The sequence below is a fragment of the Macrosteles quadrilineatus genome, unplaced genomic scaffold, assembly GCF_028750875.1.
Source record: "Macrosteles quadrilineatus isolate MER2022 unplaced genomic scaffold, UCM_ALF_1.0 Scaffold_11__1_contigs__length_5352618, whole genome shotgun sequence".
Classification (NCBI taxonomy): Eukaryota; Metazoa; Arthropoda; class Insecta; order Hemiptera; family Cicadellidae; genus Macrosteles; species Macrosteles quadrilineatus.
The window spans coordinates 3,017,738-3,044,018 of record NW_026542604.1 but is presented as its reverse complement, the minus strand read 5'-3'; the positions used below and the strand labels follow the sequence as shown (position 1 = coordinate 3,044,018).

Genomic DNA, 26,281 nt, shown 5'->3' with positions numbered 1-26,281 from the left:
ATCTCAATTTCTGTCTGTCTGTCTGTCTGTCTGTCTGTCTGTCTATCTGTCATTCTCTTGGTAACGCTAAAATACGCACTTTATTACAACTACTCCTCAATAACTATAGCACTGTCCCGCCTGAAACTTATTTTCCAAATACTATACATATATGAGATGGTTTTAGACGTATTTCATCGAATATGAGACAGTTAGATATTTAACAGTAAACCCTTGAAAATCAAGTTTTTGTCGATTTTTGACGTGGAATTTCTGGAAGCCCATGTTAACCTTATGAGAAATGAAATTATTGAATCTTAACAGCTGTTTCAATTAAACAAGTTGGTTCTGTTCTGTGATGTTCAATAGCATTAAAGTTACAAGGATTACCAACAGGGTGCAGCACTAGCACTATTATTTCTTTTACATTTATGACAACAGCTAATTTGCAACCTGGAGGCGAGTGAGCGTAGCGAACGAGCTAACCTGAAGGCAAGTGAGCGTAGCGAACGAGCTAACCTGAAGGAAAGTGAGCGCAGCGAACGAGCTCCAACATACAGGTGAGTGAGCGTAGCGAACGAACTTCAACCAGGACGTGATTGAGCCATGCAAACGAGATCAGATAGTAAAAATAAAAGTAAGCCTACCGTTATAGGATCGACCGGCAGACACAGAGGTAATTTAACCTTTTATTGATTGTCATACCGATCCGGAACAACAAAAAACAACATAAAATGAAGCTATGTATAATAGTTTGGCCAGCATATCTTAAAATATGCAAACCAACTGCTGTTCGTTATATAAGAAGGTTTCAACTGAATATTATAAGATCCCCGTGCGTAGAACGGGTACACAGCTAGTCCTCATTAAAATTGTGTGTTTCGTTCTAATAATGTTTGGGTTTTAATAATTAATTTCTAAAAACCTTTAAAATTATTTTTAAAATCAGTTTTGTTCACGTTGAGTGGTAATTGTAAACTTGTAGGCCTATAAGCTCTAGGCCTATATTTAAAAGTAAAAGTCATTGTTAAAAATGTTTGAAAAATGTGCTGTAGGTTTAATTTTACGGTTTACGTTCATTCGTTTTCTTTCACTGTTATTGTATTATTATTATTATTGTGTTTATCCTCATTAAAATTGTGTGTTTCGTTCTAATAATGTTTGGGTTTTAATAATTAATTTCTAAAAACCTTTAAAATTATTTTTAAAATCAGTTTTGTTCACGTTGAGTGGTAATTGTAAACTTGTAGGCCTATAAGCTCTAGGCCTATATTTAAAAGTAAAAGTCATTGTTAAAAATGTTTGAAAAAATGTGCTGTAGGTTTAATTTTACGGTTTACGTTCATTCGTTTTCTTTCACTGTTATTGTATTATTATTATTATTTATTATTGTGTTTATCCTCATTAAAATTGTGTGTTTCGTTCTAATAATGTTTGGGTTTTATTTAATAATTAATTTCTAAAAACCTTTTTGTCATCCTGAACCATGGTATTCGGAATCGAACCCGGAATCGAGAATCGTATCCCAAATTTCAGAATCGGAATCGAATAATTTTGGAATCGACCCATCACTACTTAAAAGTGAACGGTTTAAAAATTCTTAACACAACCAAAGACATAAAATTTTAGTTTTTTTTAGGTTTACAGTAGCGCTTAAAAAATTTAAAATTCAACAACACTGGAAACATTACAAAAACACTAATATATGTTTATGTTTATAATTTATATACCTCTTCTTACATTAAATCACCAACAATGTCTTCTGCCGTCACCAGGCAAGTCATCGCAAATCTTACACAAGTAACAATATATTTACAGATCACCTGAGTGATAATGACTTTTTACAAATCTACAAGAAAAAAACGACTAGAAAGCTGAAAACTAAATTTAGGAGTGGAATTAAGATTGGTCTAAAAACAAATTTCATGCACCAAAACCGAAACTAGGTTAAGTTGAGATCACATGACAGTCAGTAAGTAGTCTTGAGGCGGAAGAGTAGTGGCTACTCAGAGAATGATGAGTAGCATGACTACGACCAGCAGTATACAGGACAGCACAGCGATGGCAATCCACTGTCGCCTGTCTGCAAATACAAATATTGGTTATCCTGACCTGTAAATTCTGAGGTAAAATCTGCTAATAATCCAAGAATAAGAATACTAAATCTCACTCCTAATGTCCTGAAGTGAACAAGAAGCAAGATATGTTTTAATCTGCTGAAAGGTGGTTTACAATAATAGTTTGGCCATTAATCCTTTCCGAAGGGGCAGGTCATAAAATAATTCAAACAAAAATTTCAAATAATTTAATTTGTAATAAATAGGCCATAACCCTAGTGTGAGGTTACTCAAATGTAGGACTAGAATTATTGACTTTTGGATACATGTTTTTAGGAAAAAGCATTTAGCTTGGATTAAATAATAGTATATTTCGTACCAAGGGCCGAAAATGAGGTTTTGCCGGCTCGAGATAGTTTTTAGTATTAGTTTTAGACGATCGAGAGCTGCAAAACCATTTCGGTCCGTGGTACGAACGCTATTTTTCACCACACTTTACCCTATTACCACTATTCACCACTATAATAATGCACACTGATAGTCAACACAACTACAACTTTAAGGTTATGTGAAGAAATAATTTGAGGAATCAGCAAAAATAAAAATAAATAGTTGCTAGGCAACGGTGAAAATAACACAATTCTATTGCAATGCTATGGATGTTGATTGTGTATTTAAAATGCATTCATGTTTTAAGTAAGTAAGCGGACAGCTGATTTTGCGGCCCCGGCCTGTAAAAACCTGCTCGGTCCCCAAATTACGATGACAGCTGGCATGGCCAGCAAAACGTAACTTTCAGCCACCAATTAACGTATATAATACAGCAAAAAACTGTCAGTGTGGTGAAAATAAATATAGGATGGAGAGGACACAGCTAACTCACCTGATGAAAGGTTGCAGACGAGTCAAAGAACACATAAAATCACACACATAATATACTTAATATTTCGCCTCTTTCAGAGGCTTCTTCGGAAGTAGGTCCTACTTCTGAAGAAGCCTCTGAAAGAGGCGAAATTTTAAGTATATTATGTGTGTGATTTTATGTGTTCTTTGACTCGTCTGCAACCTTTCATCAGGTGAGTTAGCTGTGTCCTCTCCATCCTATATTTATTGACTTTTGGATACAGAAGAAGACATCTTATCAACACGGACTAGCTGTCTCCAGCTTATTATTTAAAAAGAACATACAGTAGAACTCCAATCATCCGAATCAAATACACTGTTACACATTCGGATATTTGGATTTTACCAAAATTCAGAGAATTTTACAGAAAATATTCCATGTCGAGCTGAGCAGAACACGTCTGTGAAAATGTTGCTATAGAAAAATTCATGCTTTAGCCGCGATGATTTTAGAGGACAATGATTTTCCAGGATCCCAAAAATTTAGTTTGGGACACTAGCTCACAGAACTATGTTCTTTTTTTAGTAAAAAAGTAGTAAGTCAATGGTACCGGCAAATATAAAATTAGCTTGAATACAAGAAAAATACTAGACACTTACCATTAGACATGTGCAAAACCTTAGCCACCTTCTTCATTGTTGAGTCTAATTTTGACTCTGTGTTTTCCATTTCTGTGCCAAAGTCGTCCAGCATTCTAAAATAATATGTGTATTAAAAATTCTGCATAAATGAGCATGCGTGTAAAAGTAAGTTCTAGACACATTAGTGCAGTAGCATCTTAAGACAACAACAGTATATTATTAACTGATATAACTCTTTAAATATTAACGTTTTAATAGAATAAGTTCAACAAATTAGCAATTGATTTAATCATGCATAATTATGATGTATAAATGGCGTTTTCTCTTTCTTATAAAATAAGTTTTACCACAGTGTATTCCTCAGTAGCTGTGTGACAGACCTGTCTTAAACAGGACTCTGACCCCTGTTCATCCGTGCTGTCGCCTGACTAGAGATAATGTCTAAGGACCCTCGTCTATCAAACCGACCTAGCGGTCTAAGATTGATTAGTTATAGGTTTTATGTGGATTTATTGTATCTTGACACCATTATTTGCATTTTTATGTATTTAGGGGTCAATCAATCCTTAAAGACATTGACCCAAAGTCACATATTTTACATTGAATATGAATGCACAATGAGTGTAAAATAAAATAAGATTACCTGTGCAGATTTGTCAATCATTTAAATCAGTTTTTTTCTTTATTCTAGTTCAGCCCAATGAAAAAGGCAGCTAGGGCCAGTTTTGAACCATTAAAAAGCTACTGACTATTCTCAAGGATCAAACCAGCAATCTTTTGATTGTGAGGCGAGCACTATAAGAACTTGGCTACAATCAGGGTGTGACTGGACAAATAGACACTTACACAGCCTGCTCGTCCAGTTCCGAGCCTATCTGGCGACTGACAGTCTTGAGTGAGCCGATGGTGTGACTGATGCGCTCCATGGTGTCATCTTGTCCGTTGATCAGCTGATTCTGCTGAGCCAGCGTAGAGTCGAGAAAGTGCCGCTGTGGACTGTCAGCCTCATTCTCCAGCTTGGAGTACTTGGTGGTGCCGTGTGATGTCGCCACCCTCACAGGGCTGTTCTCTAACAGCGGCTGAAAATCGATAGACGTTTTTGTTATTTATTTCAAGCAGTAACAGCAAACAAATAAAACTCATGTTTTATTAATGGTTTTTACAACCTTACTTGCATATTTTAAGTGACATTGATAGCCCCCAGGTACGACCCAAAAGTTTGGGAAATTTCCACTCCTGTTTATGCCATGAAGGCAAGGGGTGCAACAGCTATAACTTCGCTTTTGGTTTGCTACTTGATACTTGGTCTCCCACTAGAAGCGCTTCTGCTGCGTGGTCGCAAAGGTATAGGCTAATCTTCAAGGGTTTAGATACTCATCAACACAGTATACCGGCCTTATCAGTAAATGTTCTTTAAGTTTGTTCTTGAAGCTGGAGATATTATTAATGCTACTGCTTTTGGGTAAATATTTTTCCTAATGTGAATCTTGGTTCACTCTGAGCCAGGCTGGAATTTACTTGCTAATAACTAACAGTTGTTTTGCTGCTTACATCTACAATTTAGTATATACATATTTAGTATATGAATAATAACAGGTACAAAATTACAAATATACACAATCTAATGAATTTATGATTACTTGAAAATAATAACAGTTACAGAAGTTTCTGTGGTGTTTTACCTGGCGAGCAGTCCTATCACGGTCTCGTCCTCGTGTGAAATTCATCTTTTCCTTCATGCACTGAAATAAATAATTAATTTTTTTATGAGATTTTACATATTATACCAATTTTACTTTCTCCCACTCCCCCTATACTGTAATCCAGCTACTATAGGTCGGCTGTTTAGAAAGCGTCCTCCTCGTCGTAGCATTGGTGCGAGAGAGAGATACCGAGCTGTGGGAGTGCGACAGACTATGGCTCTTCCCCCACTCAGCTGCCACCCCACCCCCAACCTTTTATAAATATTAACAGCAATTAAATTATACAGCAGATCAAAATGTAAACAATTACGCTCTTCATAACTTGAGAAAAATAGGTCCTGCAAAAAATATTATATAGCCTAAATCGCATCAATATTTGAGCATCATGAAATGTTATTATATCATTAAGTGCAGTTCCATTTGGTAACACAGGATTCCAACTCCCACGACACTGGGGCGGCGCCGTGTCGGTGTCGTGTCGTGCAGTGTGAAAACGGCCATTGGCGGAGAGGAGGAACATACCATCCCTCGCCGTTACCGCTACATGCGCTTAACATTTCGCGCGGGTCGTTTTCTAAGAGGCCGACTTATAGGAGGTCACTATAAATATCCATAGGTGCCTATAAATATCCAAATTGTGGATATTTGTAGGCATGCACTGTGGATATGATACTCCCTGGTGTTGAATTACGTCCGCACTAGCGAGTACTACGGCTATCCGCAGTACTATCCCGATAATTAGACCAATTCGTTAATATTTTTCAATCGGATTTTCACAAAACTGGCTCAAACAATTATGATTGAAATTGGTTATGTTATGGTCATTTTAACTCTAATCAAAATGGTAAAATGGTACAACTCCCAATGCTGTAAAAGTTATGGTGAAAAGTAATTAGTTTGTTATAAGCTAATGGGAGTAAGTATGAGATAGATTATTCTATTATTAAATTATTAATTCAGCAAAAGAACATTTCAAAAATCTAAATATTTTAACTGTTTACGAGCAATATATTATTGAAACTACTCTCATTGCAAAGAATTGTACAACTATCAATTTTAAGTCCCCAGCTCATTTGTATAATACTAGAAAGAGAAATGAGGTTATCCTGCCACATAGATTAAAGTTTTTTGAAAAGAAACCAACCTACATGGGATATACTTTTCTTAAATATATTCCAGAAAACAGAAGAAGAGAAAATAATTTAAATAAGTTCAGGAAATTACTGAAAGAATATTTTATACAACTGGCCCCTTACTCCATAAAAGAATTTTCCACCTCCCAGATATAACCTACTGTAGATATAAATATTATTGTTATTACTTTTCATTTTTGCTTGGTAAATTGGAGATAGTAGATTTTAATTAGATTTAGTATTGTATTATATATGACGCTATTTACTGTACAAACTATTTACAAAAAAATGAATAAAGAACTATGACTATGACTAGACCAAAATTTTATGCACATGTTCATTCCAATTCAGATTTTGATCTACTTATTTTTACATAAATTAACTAAGTTTTTGTCTGATGTATCCAAAAACAAAAGACCTCTTTCTCTTACCAAAGGTTACTTGCTATAAATGTATATGACAATAAAATGTACAAATAACATACCCGAACTTCCTCTCGAGTTTGTTCAATGAAGTTCTTACGGCTGGTAAGTTCCTTGTTGTCAATCTTGAACTTGGTCGGATTCTTCTCAACTATTCGTAGATTTCAAAGTCAAGGAGACTTAAAGTAATAGTTCAATGATTATTAACAAACTCAAAATACAAACAGAGAACTTAATTTTTTCATTCAAATGCAAATAAAATAGGGTGAAAGACATACAAGTTTTGTAAATCATTAGTTTTAAGGCAGATACTTAGGTTTGTTCGTTACTGTTATGCTATTATGCCAAAGGGTGCCAAAATCATATAATCTTTATTAAATCTAAATTCAACTAGGCCTACCTGTATTACATGTTTTAAGTGCTAAAAAGGTCATAAATTAAGTATAACAATCAGGGCTGGTTCTAAACATTTTTCTAGTGTAAGCGAACAACATTCCAGCGCACCTCCCCCTAAAAAAAACTTATATACGGCAGTAAGTAAGGATTATCTCTGGATAGGTACATTAGAAAATAAAAGTAAATATAATATAAATGCTTAAGAACGTCCTAAACGTTCGAATGTCTGCCGAAAGGGTCCAAGTAGACATTTCATTTCATAGACATAAGGTGGGGTGCCCGACAGTCAAGTATATTTGTCATTATTTGTGATTATTGTTATTTGGGAATAACAATAAATCAAGTAGTGACAGTATGCGCAAGGGCCCCACCTTACGATGTACGATTTACCCTAATTCCTTATACTTCTACAATATCCTGATGTAAATCAACATTTCAATTCCAACCCATAGCTTCAAATGCATAATGCTTTAAGAGGCTGAACCTTATGGGCCTACAGTGTACACAAGTCCAATATAGTTCAGAGATAGGAGCGCCACCGTGAGGTTAGCAAACATTGCTGCGCCCCCTTTTGATTGGCACCCTACGCAACCGTGTATTTTCCTTACTCATTAAACTGGCCTTGATAACAATAATCAAATAAAGTAGGCCTACATTTTGTACTTATGCTATTCAATATAACTGCAGAATTGGAGTGGACCAGAAAGATACGAGACTCCTGTTACAATAGGAATCAAACTGCAGTATTCTTCAGCTGTCAACTGAAGACAAATATATCACAGAGTCTTCATTACTGAGTGTGTTGGAATATCAAGCGATGTATTACCAGAATATTGAGAGACAACTGTAATGCAGAGTTTAAACAGGGCATTGGATATTTTTGAGTTTGAGATTGATGACATCAAACAACATTAAACATTTTTGTGATTAATTTTCAAGACGTAATGGAGGACAGGAAAATCAACGGAGTAGTGGCCATTTAAATGTTCTGTAAAGCTCATCTAAGTTTTATGAAGAGTAAATAATATTTGAGGTATTTAGAGTATGTCGTTCTGTAGGCTGTGCATTGACGCAATAAAGTTATAGTGTACATTTTAAATGAAAAGATATCTCTAAAAATGTTGAATGTTATAAATCTTTACTGGTGTTATCATGTATTGTCTTTACTTTGCAAGTTTTATGGACTATTACAATAACCATGGATAGATAAGAGTAATTCCATGATAAGGATAACTACTGTACTTCAGAGAGTGTTGTGTTATCTAATCTAGACAGTTTAGCTACAACAAGTTTTGAAAAAGAAAACTATAATTACATTTTAAGATATTGACAATACAGCAGTTCTGGCTGTAGCCTACATATTTAAAGAAACAAAATATCTAAACTTAAGAATCATTAAATTAAATTGTTTTAAAGGATCAATTTATTTAAAACTAGTTGCTGTACCCGTGCTTCGCAATAGGAAGATGTACTATACCGCCTAATCCAAACACTTGTTAAGTAGTTTGAATTTATAAACAAAAAGCCACTGAATTTTTACAAAAAAGTATAACCTACATTTAAATTGTCCTACTGTTTCATGAAAACATATCAATTAAATTATTTTAATAACTTAAACATTTCAATAAATTGAAGCCTAGGTTGATACAGCAACGGTTATAAAATCTTTTTTTCCCATAATCAATGACACAGTTTTAGAATAAATAAACCTGCCACATAGTTGTGTAAAATATTATATTTAATTTCTTTGGGTCAGTTGTCTGAAATAAATTGTGAAATAAGCAATTTGGCAGTTCTGTTTGTTTACATTGAAATGTCAATGCAAAGGTAAACATTGTGAATTTTCTCATGCTTCCATGGAGATCAATATTAATATTTACTTTTGAAAACCTCGCCTCAAAACTTTTGACATCCAAGGGGTGTAGCCCAAGAGGAACTCTGGGAAGTGAATAGGCCTATGACATTCCTAGATATATGGACCTTATTTGCGCTTAATTTTGGCTTTATCGGTTTAGTATTTTAGCCGGGACAGCTGCCCAGACAGACAGACAGACACCACCTCAGTTTTATAAACCTAGTATAGATAAAAAATAGACAAGTGTAAGAAACAATACAGGTTATAACAGTTAATAATGAAAAGTTAACTTTTTAAAATTTGTCATCCTAGCAGAGTTTAAAAAATAAAATTTAAAATACTCTTCTTATTTTCATTAATTAAAAACATACACGATTAGGTTAAGGAGTTTTCAATTAAAGAATATTTTATGATGGAATTATAATTAACGACAACTTTAACATAAAAAGTTGTACAAATCAACATTAATTTGTTGAAACAAACAACACTTTTAAATGTCTATGATGAATCACAACACAAGAATCATTAATGCAAGTGATAAGAGAGTCATTATAATGATGACAAACAAGCTGTACTAACAACCTAACTGATCCTCAGTTTACAAACACTTTGTCAAGCAAGCCACTTAGGATATTGTAAATAATGTGGAATCAACCCTATGAACTCCATGAACTATCCAGTGTTTCGGTTTATGCCTGTATTTCTCACATTTTCTCTCGCATACACACAAGTCCAAATTAATATTAAAAAATTTCCGTTGGGCACGCACGTAGTACAGTGATTTTCAGAAAGCAGAAAAATGCCTAGTTTGATGTGCAACAGAATACAAAATCACCTAGCCCATTAATTTCCACTAAAATCATCCACCATTTATCGTAGTATATCTCCTATCAAGCTCCCAAAAAATACTGATGGAATTCTCAAGCCGTGTTCTCCCTGGAGCTAGGAACACGTGTTTACAACTAATTTTCTTCACAAACGAAGAAACACTACTTTTGGAACAGAAACATTTTGATGTTGGAAACAGTTTTTTAGTGTTTACAACAGAAATTTTGTCTCCCACCAGTAGTGGGTAAAGATCAAAGGGTGTTCCAAACATAAGGAAACATTTGTTTTGAACAAATGTTTCTGTACTACTACGCTGTTTGCAACACTTCCCCGCTATCCCCCGCGCCTACCCACCACAAGGTGACTATCTCGAGAGGGACTGACCTAATTTTCTCGAGAAGGGAGATTAAATTGTTTCCAACAAAATGAAAGAAAAGTGCATTATCTTTTGTAAATTTTTGTTTAAAAAAACTTCTGTTTCAGAAACAAGTGTTACCAATAAAAAATTCCAATCATTTTGTTCCAAATACCAGTGTAAACGTGGCTTCATAAGTTGGTCACATGACCTCATCAACACAGGATTCGTACACTCCATTTGAGCTGCTGCCCTCTGGCTGGAGAGACACCTCACACATACCCCTGCCCCGTCATACTTGGTTTTTCACTATTGTTGTATTTAAGTATTATCTTAATAGTCAATGGCCTATCTTGCCATTGTATTAATGATATACATATTATTTTCTCTTACATTTTAAATTTCATGAAGCATGTCACGGTTTAAGTATTTAGGCCTATTGTCAAAACAGTGTATAGGTACCGTAAAAATAAATGAATACAACCGCTTTTGCCGCAGGTAGAGAAAAATTAACCTATCGTAATGAAAAAGTTATAAAACAATACAGTAAAGGATATCAATGGTGTCCTCCAAGTCCTCTAGATCCCACTCGATACTTCGTAGAGCATTCCTCAGTTCTGTTGTGGTCCACTCTAGTTCCTCCTTGGTGATGTTGCTGACTATGTCCTCCTGCAGTTCCAACCAACGACGGTAGAGACCTCGTGTTTTATTCAAAGCTTTTGATACTTCCCTGCAAACATATGTTTTGGTTATGAAATAGTAACGCTTATTGCCAGTGAATATTTTTAGAGTTGAAATGAAGAAAATGTTGCTTATGAGATGTTTTTTTGTTGTATTTTTTGTATACATATGTGTTAACTAACTGTGTTGATTGAAGAGAAGAGGCTGACCCTAAGTCTTTATTTACGAAAGTGTTTTTTTTAAGGTTTGGTACTTTATACTTTATACTTTCTTATGAAATGGCGACCATACTATGTAGGTATTTTAAGCCAAGTATGAATGGAGATGGGTGTAGGATGAGTGGCGCGATCTTGTAGTCTTGTTAGTGACTAATGCCGACATTCCTTAGACACAGCTGTTAATTAATAGCCCAAACAGCTAATGGCAACTAAGAGACCTACAGTTTATAGTGGAATCCGAACCACATTTTTTCCTTGGTATATACGAATTGGTCTAATTATCAGGATAGTACTGCGGATAGTAGTAGTACTCACTAGTGCGGACGTTAATCCACACCAGGGAGTATGCTTAAGCAATATTATTGAAATGTTAATAGCTTAATATAAAATAAACAAAATTGGCAAATTTGATTAAAATTTATCCATAACCAAGCAAACTACAACAGTTGAATTATTCTCCATAAGAATAACATTGGAATTTTTAATTTTTAATTTTTTTATTATCTCCGTAACCGTTAGGCTAGGCATATAACAGCGCTTCAATATACAAAAATATTATTCCTTGTTTAAAGCTCTACAAAACACTGCTCTACTGGAAAGAAATCAAGAACTTTTATGTTTTTAGAGTAAAAAATGGGAAAACCCAATTTTTAGCCAATAAAACCCCATAGTTCCCATAGTCCAATCATGCTGGTTCATGAACTCGTTAGAATAAACGTAGGTTTACATGTTTATACCAAATTTCATCAAAATCGGATAATTTTTGCTTGAGGTATCGCGCTAACGGACTCAATAACTTCATATATATATATATATAGTATATATGAATTTGAGCGAAGGGCGTTTTTGGCCTCTGGGGGCCTCAAAAACAAAAAAGTAAATTGGCTCCGGGTCCAGGTCTTACCATGAGTTCTACAGTAATATTGGTAATAGCTTATTCCCTATATGGAAAATTCGCTAAAAGAGTTAAGGTGAGTTTTTCATTATCAAATTAATTACCAGTAGCTTAAGACCATGTTGGTCTTATGTGATCGTTGGTTAGGATGGAGTTGGGAATGATTTGTTTGAATTTTATTTACAGCTATTGAGAAACATCAATATTCTAAACTTTGGCGATAAGATAAGGAATTGAATTTGAATTAATTTCATTAAAAAATCATGTTTAATTAAACACGACGAGTGATAGTCTGTTAGATGGTTTAAATAAAGTTGGTAGCATGTAGTACAAACAAAACAGTCATATATTTATGAGTCAAACGTGTTTCTTTAGAAAAGCACATGTGTAGGTTTCAAAGCATCACCTGCACAACTGTTATTAACACAGTGTGTTATATCACCACTAGTGGTTTTACATTCACAACACAGTTCGAATTAAGTTATCCAACTCTGATACACTCCATTGTGAATCTCAAAATGACATAACTAGAAAACAAACCAAGAAAAGTAAAATAGCTCTTAATATTAAAATAATAAAGTTTGTATTCGTTTAATTAGGTACCCTAAAACAATTTCTTACACATCTGTTAAACTTGCAACATGCCTTGTTGTGGGATTTGCTACATTATGAGTGGTTCTAATGGATTTCTGTAGTAAAGTAACAAATTCGGTTTATCCAATCAATTGTTGACTTGTGTAGGTAAGTTAACTTCAAATCAAATCATTTATTTAGCCAAAATTTCAACAAAACAAGTTGCATTAGCCAAGTCACATTATTTTTAATATTCACTTACAATGTGATTAGTCAACTATCAAGTAAATACTGTCCACAGTAGGTATATATTGGCCAAACTTCAAACTCTTCTTAATATTTCAACTCATCAGTTAACTCTTTCATTTTAACAAATTTTCTTTATGGGCAAAGAGTAAAGCTCTATTCTGAACCATGGAGAAATAGTATATTTCATCACTAGGGTGCAAAGTGACTCTTTTCAACCAGAGCTAAAGTTTCACTTCAAAAATGGGCGAGGGTTGAAGAGACACTCTTTACTTGTGTGGTAACAATATTTTTTGTCATATTGCATTTCTATGCTTCTATAGCCTATTGCTAATTTCTTTGTAGACCTGCATATTTTAGAAAAACTTTACCTTTTTTTATGAAACTCTCTGTGGTGTGGATATTTAATCTATTTTGGTGGAGTTCAATGCAAGATTATAGAGAGATTCTTTTGTATAAATGAGACATAATAATATGAAATAGTTAAACATTTGTTCTCTATTAAATAAATGTCTTTACAATGCTCAAGATGGTGGGAATTAGTAATTATTCCTAATCCTTTTTTGCTGCAATCTATATATTGATTTGAAACTGTTTTTCTTTGTGACAGCTATTTTGAGAGAACGGCTGGGCGTAGAAACTCGGTAGAGGTGTCCAAAGAAAGGTCTTGGTCTGTAGATGAGCCATCAAAAGAGAAACATGGTGAATTCCCTCGGGGCTCTGCCCCAGTGGCCTTTAAATTCCCATCCCATGTTATTCTTATGGAGGAAAACGGGGTTTTTGTCACAGCTAATTTGAGAGAACGGCTGGGCGTAAAAACTTGGTAGGGGTGTCTAAAGAAAGGTATTGGTCTGCCCCAGAGGCCTTTAAAGTTCACTCTGCAATTTTGTTTACATTACGACCATATGGATAATTTTACACTACTTTTATTGTTAAGCTGTTAATATTAAAATTGTATTCAAAGGTCTACTGAAACTGTCAAAAATAAATGTTTACATTATTATTTATGATTTTAAATTGATTCTCCACTGCATGGCAAGTTTTTTATAGTTTCAACAAAATGATGAATTTATTATACGTTTTAAATGTTTTGTTCAAAAATCTATGCTTTAATGCTCTTAGAAAATTTTAAATCTTACTAATATTATAAATCTGAAAGTTTGTGAGTTTGTGTGTGTGTTGCTCAATCACGCATAAACTACTGGACGGATTGGGCTGAAATTTGGTATGATGATAGCTCACATTCCCGATTAACATTAAATCATATTCTCATCTCAAAAATCCTTTCGGGCTCCGCCCCAGTGGCTCTGTAGTTCCCCATGTTAACCTTATGATTTTTCATATTTAAAAGGAATTAATGAATCTTAACAGCTGTTTCAATTAAACAAGTTGGTTCTGTTCTATGATGTTCAATAGCATAAAAGTTACAAGGATTACCAACAGGTGCAGTACTATTATTTTTTTTTTAATTTATTAAAACAGCTAATTGCCAACCAAAAGGTGAGTGAGCGTAGCGAACGAACTTCAACCTGGAGGCGAGTTAGCGTAGCGAATGAGCGCAGCGAACGAGCTCCAACCTAAAGGTGAGTGAGCGTAGCGAACAAACTTCAACCAGGACGTGAATGAGCCATGCGAATACTTATGAAGTTAAACGGGGCAAAGCCCGCGAGTACAGCTAGTTATGAAATAAGTGTGACATATCAATTTCGAAGGAATATATAATTATTCCTTATCGGGTTAGCTTTAATAGGGTTTTTACTTTGATGTACACATGTAGCTAGGTCGAACAACGCATCTAAACCTCACTATATACAAAACATTCGGAAACACAACAGTGTCATCACATATCATCGCATTTGCATAATTTGTTACCGAGGCGGGACTAGGTTATGGATTTGGTTCCGCAAATTTTCAAGATTTGTGATAAAATTTCCTACAATTATGGTTCATTCCATCCACGAAATACATGCACAGCTTTATGTGATCGATATGGCCATGGCAAAACTACCCCATAAGTTAACGAATTATCAAGTAAGAACAGGATGATTAAATACATGGGTCGATGTGGCAAGAGAAGGAATTAAAATTGCTTGGATCGAAGTAATAATGTTACTGCTTTCTGGAGAATCAGATATTTTTATCAAATACAAAAAAAAAACTAATTTAATATGCTGATAAAATTCTGTATTTTTATGACCAAAGATGAAGATTAACTTATAAATCCGGATACAATCTGAATGATTTTCCTAAAGCAGATGGAATTAGTTGTTAGTAATAAATATTGACTCTTTCCGTAACATGATAGACTAATTATATGAACTCATTCTCCCATATAGTGAAAGTGGCTTTGACATGAAACAAACTCATGAACAAACAATTATAAGACTCCTAAAACACCTTTTGGGCAACCTAAAGCCGATGAAAAGGTAGGAAATATTGTGTTAAACGAATTCATCAATCACGTTTTTTAGGGAACACAATCGTCATACTTATTATTGCTTATCCTCCCATCATTTAACTAAGATTTTAATGACTTCACTCTATCTATCGCAGTTAGCTGAATTTCCATAAAACCTCAAGATTAACCGTCGATTTCGATGGGGTTCCACTAGTAATACTCCATTTGTAACATGAATACAATTACTTACCCCAATACAAAATCCCATATCCCTTCACACTATGGAACAAAGCAAAATTACAGTAAATTGTTGAAATACCCCCGCCGCAGCAAACCTGCAGACTAAGTTAATTTCCAATACCTGGCTGGATTTCTACTCAAATATATACCCTGAAAATTGTCAGATTTATTTCCTATTTAAATACTATAACATTAATTTTATTGAGTATATAGGTTTGCTGCTACAGGGAAGGTATTGACGAGTGTTTTTTTGATATGTTGATAGCTTAGTATGAAATTTGATTAAAATATATCCATAAAAAAGCAAACTACAAAGTTTTAAGTTTTTTTGAATTAAATCTCCGTAACCGTTAGGCATACAACAAGGCTAATTGTATAATTAATATACAATAATTATTTTTTTTAAGCTCTACAAAATGGTCTGGAAAGAAATCGATCGATTTTATGTTTTTAGAGTACAAAAAATGGGGGAAAACCAATTTTCACCCCATAAAACCCCGTTCCTAAAGTCCAATCATGCTGGTTTGCGAAATCATTAGAATAAACGTAGGTGTAAACGTTCCTACCAAATTTCATCAAAATCGCATAATTTTTGCTCGAGTTATCGTGCTAATGGACACATATATATACAAATGAATTTGAATGGAGGGTGTTTTTGACCTTTCGGGACCTCAAAACAAAAAAGGAAATCGGTCCCGGGTCCAGGTCTTACCATGAGTACTACGGTAATAGCTTATTCACTATATGACAAATTTGCTAAAACTGGTGTGGTAAACAGTTTCTTAAGTGCTTAAGGGGAGTCGCTACTGAAACTAGTGATTTTTAATAAAATCCTTTTAAAAATTATCATATATACTTTTTTAAGTTCATTTAGTCTTAGAAAAAGATTTCCTGCCGTTAAAGTAAAAAAAAAATATTTTTACATACTTTTTGGAGTTTTTTACGTTTTTTTGGCGGGAAAAAATGGGGTTTTTTAAATCTCTTATAACTATTTAACTACTGAACCAATTTTATTGTTCGATATCTTATTTTAAAGAGCAAGGAAAGTACATACTTTCTGTGCATACTCATGTTATTTTCTCAATTAGTTTATAAGTTATGGCTTCAAAAATAAGTTTTTGAAAAATTTATAGGTTATAAATTTTTATAAATTTTTTTTCATGTACTTTTATTTACCCAATTACAATATCCATGCACAGAAAGTTGATTTATAGTATAAACAATGTGTGGTAAAAATTTCATTCATATAGCTGCAATAGTTAAAAAGTTATAAGAACTTATATATAAAAAAAAAACAAAATTTTAAAGTCGCGGAAAACAGCGGTTGAAGTTTATACGTTGGTTTATACTAGGCCTAGTTGATGCCCCAAAAGAGGTGTGCGCGCTTCACTTCAAATATTTTTTTCACAGTGAAAAAAATATATATTATACCAAATGTTATGTTTTTCTGAAACCTTACAATCCATAGAACAAGATAAAAAAATAATAAAAAAAATCAAGTTTTTTACAAAATTGGTAGTTTTTCAGTAGCGACTCCCCTTAATTACATAAATCAAACATGACCGTTTTTTTTACATTCATTCACTGATTTGATCAGACCAAGTAATACCTAATAATTGAACTATTTCAACATTATTTCTCACAATGATATTTTCCAACTCAAAAATGCAACTGCAAATTTGTTTACGCTTAGACTTGTTCAATTTCTTTTGCGCTTGAAAAAGTTTTATTTCATAAACCAAAATTTGCTTATTCCTCATTCATGTCTAATATTCTTTCTCTATTCACAAGAAATACCAAAAAATAAATATTTTGACAATTCTATCAAGAAAACAAAAATTAATTTGTTAGATTATAGGCTACCTATTAATTTTCTATCTAAATAACATTAACTGTAATGCCTGTATGTACCTGTATGCCTAATGCACCTACTTAGTACAGGGAAGGTAGGTAGGTAGGCCTAATAAGGTGTGATTTTTATTGATGAGTTGACAGCTAAGTTTGCCAAAATACATCCAGAAACAAGCAAACTAAAGCAGTTTATTTAATCTCCATAAAAATAACATGAAGATTTAAAATTTACATTTTAAAAATTTTGTTTACACATTATCTGTTAGGCATACCACAAAGTTTCGACATGGGTCCCTACTATTTTTTTTATCTTTTTTAGATCTAGGCCTACATAATGGTTTGGAAAGAAATTGCATTTTTGTTTGTTTTTAGGTTCTAAAATTGGGGGAAAACCCCTCTATAAACCTGTTCCCAATGTCCCATCATGGTGGTTCGCCAACTTGTTCAAGTAAATGTAGGTTTACACGATTACAACATCTATTATTCTAATTCCCTAAGGAATTTCTTGTGCACAGCAAAACTCTTTTATTTATCAACCGATTTTGATGATTGATGTGTCAAATTAAAGGGAATTATCTGCAGAAGTCATGGAATAATGTTTGTCACGCTCAGTTCAATGTGCTTCGCCCCACTGGACTTTAAAGTTTCCATGTATTTTGAAATATAAGTGAAAATTTAGTTAAGTTTATGAAACATATGATTCATTTCCTTTAAAAAAACATCTGTCTTAAAAAAAATAACCTCTTTCCCTTATGTCATTTTAATATTTACTTTTTCTGTTTATTTATCAATTTACTTTCAAATACAATCATGACTGACTAGCAGAGTACCCGTCCTTCGTACGGGGTTGGCAATGTTGGCATATAAGTATAAATGCTTTTAGTTATGGGAGACGACACGGTTTATTAAAATTTGGTCTTTTAATTTAAACGGTATTATATAGTATCATGTAGTGTCCTATAGTATCTACCATAGCCCTAATATTCTACCACTGCACCTAAACCATGAAAAAAAGTTAAGTTCTCATTGTGTACCACAACTTTTTGTTGCTAGTTGGTTAAAATTAGCTCTGGTCATAAATGCAAAAAACATAATAGTGCTGCACCCTGTTGGTAAGTCTTATGTACCTTTTTAATGCTATTTAATATCATAGAACCAACTTGTAAAGTTGAAACGGCTGACAAAATTCTTTAGTTTCTTTAAATATGAATACTCATAAGGTTTACATGAGAAACTCCAGAGCCAGAGCCACTGGGGCGGAGCCTGAAAGGATTTTTGAGGTAAGAATAATATGTCTATATGTTAATCGGGAATGTCAGCTATCATCATACTAAATTTCAACCTTGTCGGTATAGTATTTTTCGCGTTTACTTGTCACAAACATCCATCCATACATCCATACATCTATACATCCGTACATCCAAAACTTTCTGATTATAGAATCTTAATTATTTCCTATATCCATGAACAATTTATTTACAAAGATTTATTCCCTGTAAAATATTATTACAGCATTTCACAAATATTAGAACAGACTCAGTATAATAGATCATAAACATAAACAAATGAAGTAACTGAAAGAATCATACACTAATGAAATTACATTAACATATGGTTTGACAGCTCCATTTAAGTAATGTTAAATGATGTTTACATTCGGGCTTAGTGACATCATTATTTTAAATTTATAATCCTTACCCTCTCTGTTCTAATATTCGTGTAGTATTTAATATGTTTGAACCAGCTGTGTGGAATTGTGAAATCAAAATTCATTTTGACAGTTAGTTCTGCTTGTTTACATTTTTAAACTTTGTAGGTTTGTTCTTTGTTACCATGGATACCATCAATCAATATTTACTTTTAAATCTCTCACCTCAAATTTTTGAAAGCCCACGGGGCAGAGCCCTAGGACAATATCGAAGTGGGAATAGTTCTATATGTATCCTCGGAGCTGTAGCTTCATTTGTGTGCAATTTGAGCCCAGTCGGTTCAGTAGTTTTTGAGATTACCTCATACAAACACACACACACACAGACACCACCTCTTCTTTATAATAGTATAGATAGATAGATAGAAGATGAAATGGATAGATCACCTTTATGGGCAATGTTTAAAAAAATTCCCTTGCTAAAAACATGAAAGCTAATCCAAGCGAATCAACATTTGCTGAATATCTTTTACGAATAGGGAATGGCCATGAGAGCTATCATAATGATCTTGGTGATTCATTGATACGTCTTCCACCACAATGTATTGTGAATGAAAATATCATTGACAAAATCTTCAGTGAAGGATTCTCTGAAGATGATTTAAAAAAGACAAAAATCATACGATACTATCACCAAAAAATGAACATTGTGACAAAATAAATAATAATATAGTTGAGCAACCAAATAATGACAGTCGAGTTTATTACTCAGTGGACACTTTGATTCAAGAAGAGGGAGACAGTTACAATTACCTGATGAATTTCTTCACACTTTAGCACCAAGAGGTTTACCCTCACAAATTATGCATTTAAAAAGGTGTAATTGTAATTTTACTAGGGAATTTAAATCCACAAAATGGACTGGTTAATGGAACCAGATTAATGGTAAAGAGATTAATAACATTGTTCTTGATTGTTAGAAAAAGCAATTTTTACCTTTAAAACTTTTTCCATGAGATTTAAGTCCTAAATCTTGAAATTATTACTGAATGTTCGGCTGGAAAACGAGTGTTACTGCCCCAATTAAGTTTAGAACCATCAGAAGGCAATGTTTCCCTAAAATTCAAACGTCGACAGTTCCCATGTCGAGTCGCTTCTGCCATGACCATAACAAAAAGTCAAGGACAGACACTTAAGATGCCGCGCTTTTGATGATCTAAAAATAATGGTTAAAGAACAACGAAACCAAAGACATCTGGCTAAAGACGTTAGTGTGTTAACAAAAAATATAGTATGGGAAGAGTTTCTCTTTTAAAATTTTAAAAGTAAGATGAAAATTTTAACTGGTCTGTCAGTCAGTATTCTGTAAGCCTACTCTGTTAGAACCTTTATTAAAACAGTATAGAGCTTAACATTTTTATTCATTGTAATTAAAAGTTTAGCTCTTAAAAGTTTTTTTTTCCTTTTTTTCGTAGTGATAAGTTAAAAGGTTATTTAAATTTGTTTAATGATATTGAAATATAGTTAAGATTATTAACTGGAAACAACTAGTTTTATAAAAATCGGATAATTTTTACTCAAGCTATCGAGCTAACAAAAACATACATGAAATTGGTTGTTATATATATTGGTTGGTTGTGTTGCTAGCCTAGTGGTTAGCGTCTCGGACTTCTGTGCGGGAGGGACGGGTTCAATCCCCGACACATCCACTAAACATTTATCTCTCGTAACTCTCACGTAAAATGCCACTGCCGTTGAAAGAAAAAAAAAAAAATACCCCTGCTGCAGCAAACCTGCCTACTAAGCGAATTTCCAGTTGCCTGAATTGATTTTCAATTAAATGTTTTAATTAACAATAGGTTTTAAGAGTACATAGGCTTTCTGCTACAGGGTGTTTTTTAATAAAATATTAATAACTTAGTACAAAATATAAATAAATTTACCAAGTTTGATCCAAATATATCCATAAACAAGCAAACTACAACATTTTATAATATTCTCCTTAAGAATAACATGGGAACTTTAAAATAAAAATTTTTTGAGTTTTCTCCATAACCAATAATTGTACAAAAACACTTTGATATACTAAATAATTTGGTTTTTTAAGCTCTTTAAAAAGGTCTAGAGATAAATTGGGAAATTTTGTGTTTAGAGGGTCAAAAATAACTCAAGTAATCAAGTTCACGGACACACATTTTATATATATATATATAAAAATTCAAATGAGTGGTGTTTTTGGCCTCTGGGGACATCAAAATGAAAAAGTAAATTGGTACCAGGCCTAGGTGTAGGCCTACCATGAAACCTACGGTAATAGCTACTTCCCTATAGGGATATTCACTAATATGAATTTTAACGGATGGTGATTTTGACCTTTTGGGTACCTCAAAACAAAATAGTAAATCGGTCCTGGGCACAGCAGGGCCGTATTTAGGATCAACGAGGCCCCCGGCGGCTCTCACCAGTGAATATATTCAGTGTTATATTCTGATTCTTTGGAAGGTTGGAACTTAAGGGTAGAAACGAGGTATTGCTTCACCTCCATGAATTGGCCTTTTTTTTTCAACGATCTGATCGGCGAAAAGACTTAGGAAACTAGCTAATAATATAATAAGTCTATTATATTTTTAAATAGGTAATATTATTATGGGTCTTAGGTCGGGACCATATATTTTTCATTTTTTTCAGGTTGAGTAAACAATCTTCATCTTTGGGCATCAGATCATAATCTGAGTGGACAGAAAATCATAACAAATTACTTAAAACTTACTTAAGTTTTAAACTTACTTAGAAATTACTTAACTTATTAGCCTATTAAGCTACTAAATTATTTGTTTTCAAGCTCTTCAAAATGGGTGAGAGAGAAATTAGGACATTTTATGTTTTGAGGGTAAAAAATAAGAAAACCCAATATATTTACCCAAATTCCCTCCATAAAACCCAATTAGGCCTACTATGATCCGATAACACTGGTTCACAAACTCGTTAGAATAAATAGGCTATTTTACAAAACACCAAGTAAGGTATGTGCTAGGCATGCACTGTGGATGCGATACTCCCTGGTGTGGATTAACGTACACACGGGTGAGTAAGTTACTACGACTATCCACAGTACACTGTCCTGATAATTACACCAATTCGTATATACCAACTGATGATTCCAAATGCATGTAATAACAACAAGACTACATGTGCACTAACAAGACTACAAGATCACACCACTCATCCTACACTCATCTCCATTCATATTTGGCTTAAAATACCTAGGCCTACTTTGTATGGTCCCATTTAATAAGAAAGTAACTTATAAAGTATAAAGCATACTGTGTAGGCCTACCTCAAATGGATGGATGGCATTTATTACATTACCTGATACATAATAGATCCAAAATAAACAAGGATTTTGAAGTAAATCTATTTTAACTAGGCTACACAAAATATGGTAGAGTAACATAAAGAAACATCAGATTACAAGTTATTTATAATTTAATTAATGTTAGAAATATTCCTTTAGACAAGTTGTAAAAACATAAAATAAGGCCATGAATTTATTTAAAAAGTAAATAAAATGAATAATTAATACAAAATAACTATGCTAACTGAATGACAATAGAACTACACTACTCACTCTTTGACAACAAAAAATGGATCTTCGAATGTCATGTCCGCTTCTACCGAGCGTTCTTGAGGGTGGAGAAATATAAACACTTTTTAGAAATCAGTAACATGGATGTTAAATATAAGTATACCTAAAATGTTTTAGAATAAAATATAATTTAAAAGGTAAAATTAGCCAACATTCAACAGAAGAAATGAACTTGAAGCCCGAACTGTCAAAACCGACAACCGCAGACGACGATCACAAACTTACGACGATTGTCCGATCCGATGGTGGCGGACGACATTACGACGAACACAAAACATATGTGAACAAGACAAGCTAATGGAGCTGGACAACTTGATAGAACAGACATTTTGATAGGTACTATATGCAGTTTAGGGAACGTTTATAGAAATTAGTATATTGAATTTATGCACATCTATGTCAGATGTCTTTACTCAATTTATATTATACGCCAATAGAAAATTAACTGCTTTAAACAACACTAAAATCAACCATCAGTTCATACCACGAATGTGGTTCACAGAATCTCCCCCAGATATTAATTCAATTGATATAGGACCAATGTAATTCCCACTTTGCATACTAGCCGCTAGTACATTGCGTAGATAAAAAATGTTTTACCTAACCCGCCATGTTAAACTTCCCTATCCCAAGCGTGATGTATACAACTTCCTTACTTCTCGAGTGATGTAAAGTTGAAAAAAAAAACTCACTCGGTGATGTAAAGAAACCCATTTAAATAACATTGAGTGGATAACTTAAAAAATATACCTCTATGGAGCCATCGACGTTCAACGCTAGAAATCAGCTGTGTGTTTGGATTTTATTGTTATGCTTTGAAGAATTTTCCTAACCTAGCTTTTGTTTGTAAATGAACGTTTATGTTAGAAGATGAGTGAAATTGATAATGAAGCATATTGCTCGTAACCTCCTGAATATTGTCGGGTCAGGTAAAATCTTGTACGTTACACGTTACGCAAGAGCGTGTTTACATCACTTCGGTGAATTATGCAACTCGCCTTCGCTCGTTGCACAACATTCACCTGCGTGATGTAAAAACGCTCTTACTACACTTGTAATGTAAATAGCTATTACACCACAAGGGAGTATGTTTTATCTTCGTTAATACTATGGTGGTCACCATTCCCATTATGTAAATCTAGATTTAATTAATACCTCGTTTGTTTTACAAGAAGTATACAGAAACTACAAATAGTATGCAAAATTTGCATACTTTCACACTGATAGTGTTAGTTTGATAACAAAGTGCTAGGAAAATAAAACTATTATATTAAACACACATCAGCTACATCTCTTTAAATTGAGCTAGAGATACGACGGGAGGTAGCACTAAATGAATAAGAGAATGATTGCGATACGTTGGCCCCATTTGTATTATGCGATAAAGTCCATGGGCGTACCCAGCCCTAGAAGCCAGGATAAGGTATAAAAAATTGAGATCCAAGAAAAATGTTATTAGTACGAGAAAAGATGAGTAAGATAGACAGATTTTTTATGACATTTTTTGACACATGTTATCAATTTTTCATTAGTTTCTGAGTTATTTCTTCAATATAATAAAAATTCCTACATTAGTAATAAACAGACCAATTTCTTGCAATATGTATAAACTAACAACTTTGTGTAGTATAATGAATTAATATAAACCAATTTTTTGTGACATTATTTTGTTTTCATTTGCCTTCAACAATAATGTAACGAACAAAATAGGGTAAAAAACGCTAATTTCAGCATATCGATTTTAAAATTTTAAAATTGTATTTGTGGCATTGAGAACATTAGTATAAATTATTTATTCATAGAACTGGTTTTTTTTCAGAATGTGTAGCTTAGGCCCGTGTCACTATATCCCATTTCGCCGGTCTGGTCAATTGAGACCCGGCGGGATGATTTAAACACATGGGTTTTATAATGGGCGTGGTCACATTGTTGCGGTTGCGGTTCGTCGACGGGATCCACCGCATGCTGCTGCGGCTCGGCGGGACAACCGTACGACGGGACGACTGACAAAACACACGCAATTAGTTAAATGAGAGCAGCCACACAATCCAGTTGTGCCGCACGTTTGTCCCGGTTTGTCCCACCCATTGTTGCTATATCAATAGTGCACTGCATGTGATACTCGCACTCTTTTTTCGAAGTATGTTTCGTTAACTGTTTTTTAAGAATTTTTTCAAGAATTTTCAACTCTGAGTATTTGCACCATTTGCTCTGTGCTAGTGATTACTGCCACCTCTTTAACTTCAGGCCACTGCCTGGTAGAATTGGCAACGTTTGCAAGTAGCGCGTAGCGTATAGCGCAAGACGTCCCATAAGATAACATGGGAGACAGGTGCCACCTGTCACCTAGCTCATCAATTCGCGTATTTTTAATTTAACCAAGCTTTCAAATTACAGTTTTAAAATACACAGATACCATTAGCTGCCTCCAAAACAACACAGCTGTTACAACATATTACCATACACAGATATTCTGTGTACATTTTTTGACGGTGCTAATGTATTTTGTTTTTGCAATACTCTAAACGATTTGATTTGATTTGAACCCTACTTGCGACGTTGCCATTTCGAAGGCCGTTGCCTGGAGTTAAAGGTGTTCGTGCTAGTGATCCAAACTCCAAAGACGGGTCACCGGAATTTTACCACTCTGGATTTTTACCACTTGCCCCCTGGGCAAAGCTGAGTCTGACGTCCCTATGACGTAGTAGCCTGGAGCGCTCAAAAGTTTGTTCGCGGGCGGAATTTTACCCTCGCTGATTTGGAAGTCTAATGAAAATAGACAGAGCGTGATTAATTAGATTAGCAATAAAAACCGGAATTTTACCTCCTGTCCATATAACTAGCGTTTAGACAACTGAAGATGTACGGGCCGGATTTTTAGCCACGGAATTTAACCCCTCGGATTTTTACCCCCGGAATTTTACCCCTGGATTTTTACCCCCCGGAATTTTACGCCCTGGCAGGATATAAAAATTATTAAGAATGATTGATTTTAGAATGATTGATTTTCTTATTTTTATTTTTATTTAATTGTAAACATTTTATTATTAAGTAGCCTACATTTTTTTATTTATTTTATAATCTCATCTAAGTAAACAACATTCGCTGTTTAATTTTGATCATATTAACCAACAGTTGGCTTCAATGATCGAATCCTAATATTCTAATCTCAAAATTAAAATTAAAAACATGTTCGATTAGTTGATGTTACAAATAAATTAAGATAGGCTACTTAAAAATAAAATGTTTACTATTACATTAAAACTGAATGAAGAGAATTAACCATTCTCACTAATTTATATCTGGCCAGGGGGTAAAAATCCGGCCCGTACATTTTGAGCTGACCTCATGAAGGGGGTAAAAGTCCAGCGGTAAAATTCCGGCCCGTACACTCTAGGTTTTAATAATTTGATGTGTTCTGATTCAATTCATAACCGTGAAAATATACGTTTAATTCCGCGTTCAATCTATCGAACTGATGTCGCGAAAGTCAAAATTTCGCGGCTGGAATATTACCCCCTGGTTTGTGACGTCACGTTTGCCCAGGGGGTAAAATTCCAGGGGGATAAAAATCTGCTACCCCCCAAAGACCTATCTCATTGAGCTTTTGGAGTTGTAAAAGTAAAAGCATAGATTAAGAATACCCAGAATACCATAAGGAGTATGTTTAAT

At 33.9% G+C, this 26,281-nt stretch overlaps 1 protein-coding gene across 1 annotated transcript; it reads right to left on the bottom strand.

Moving 5' to 3' along the window:
* Nucleotides 1-498: 498 nt before the first annotated feature.
* LOC129004837 (syntaxin-6-like) lies at nucleotides 499-22,828 on the bottom strand. Its single transcript, XM_054433493.1, has 7 exons — nucleotides 22,592-22,828; nucleotides 10,771-10,943; nucleotides 6,842-6,936; nucleotides 5,204-5,263; nucleotides 4,368-4,600; nucleotides 3,540-3,634; nucleotides 499-2,062 (listed from the first exon to the last, which is right to left on the bottom strand). The coding sequence occupies exons 1-7, from the start codon at nucleotides 22,624-22,626 to the stop codon at nucleotides 1,986-1,988; spliced, it is 768 nt and encodes a 255-aa protein (XP_054289468.1). The 5' UTR covers nucleotides 22,627-22,828; the 3' UTR covers nucleotides 499-1,985.
* Nucleotides 22,829-26,281: the final 3,453 nt, after the last annotated feature.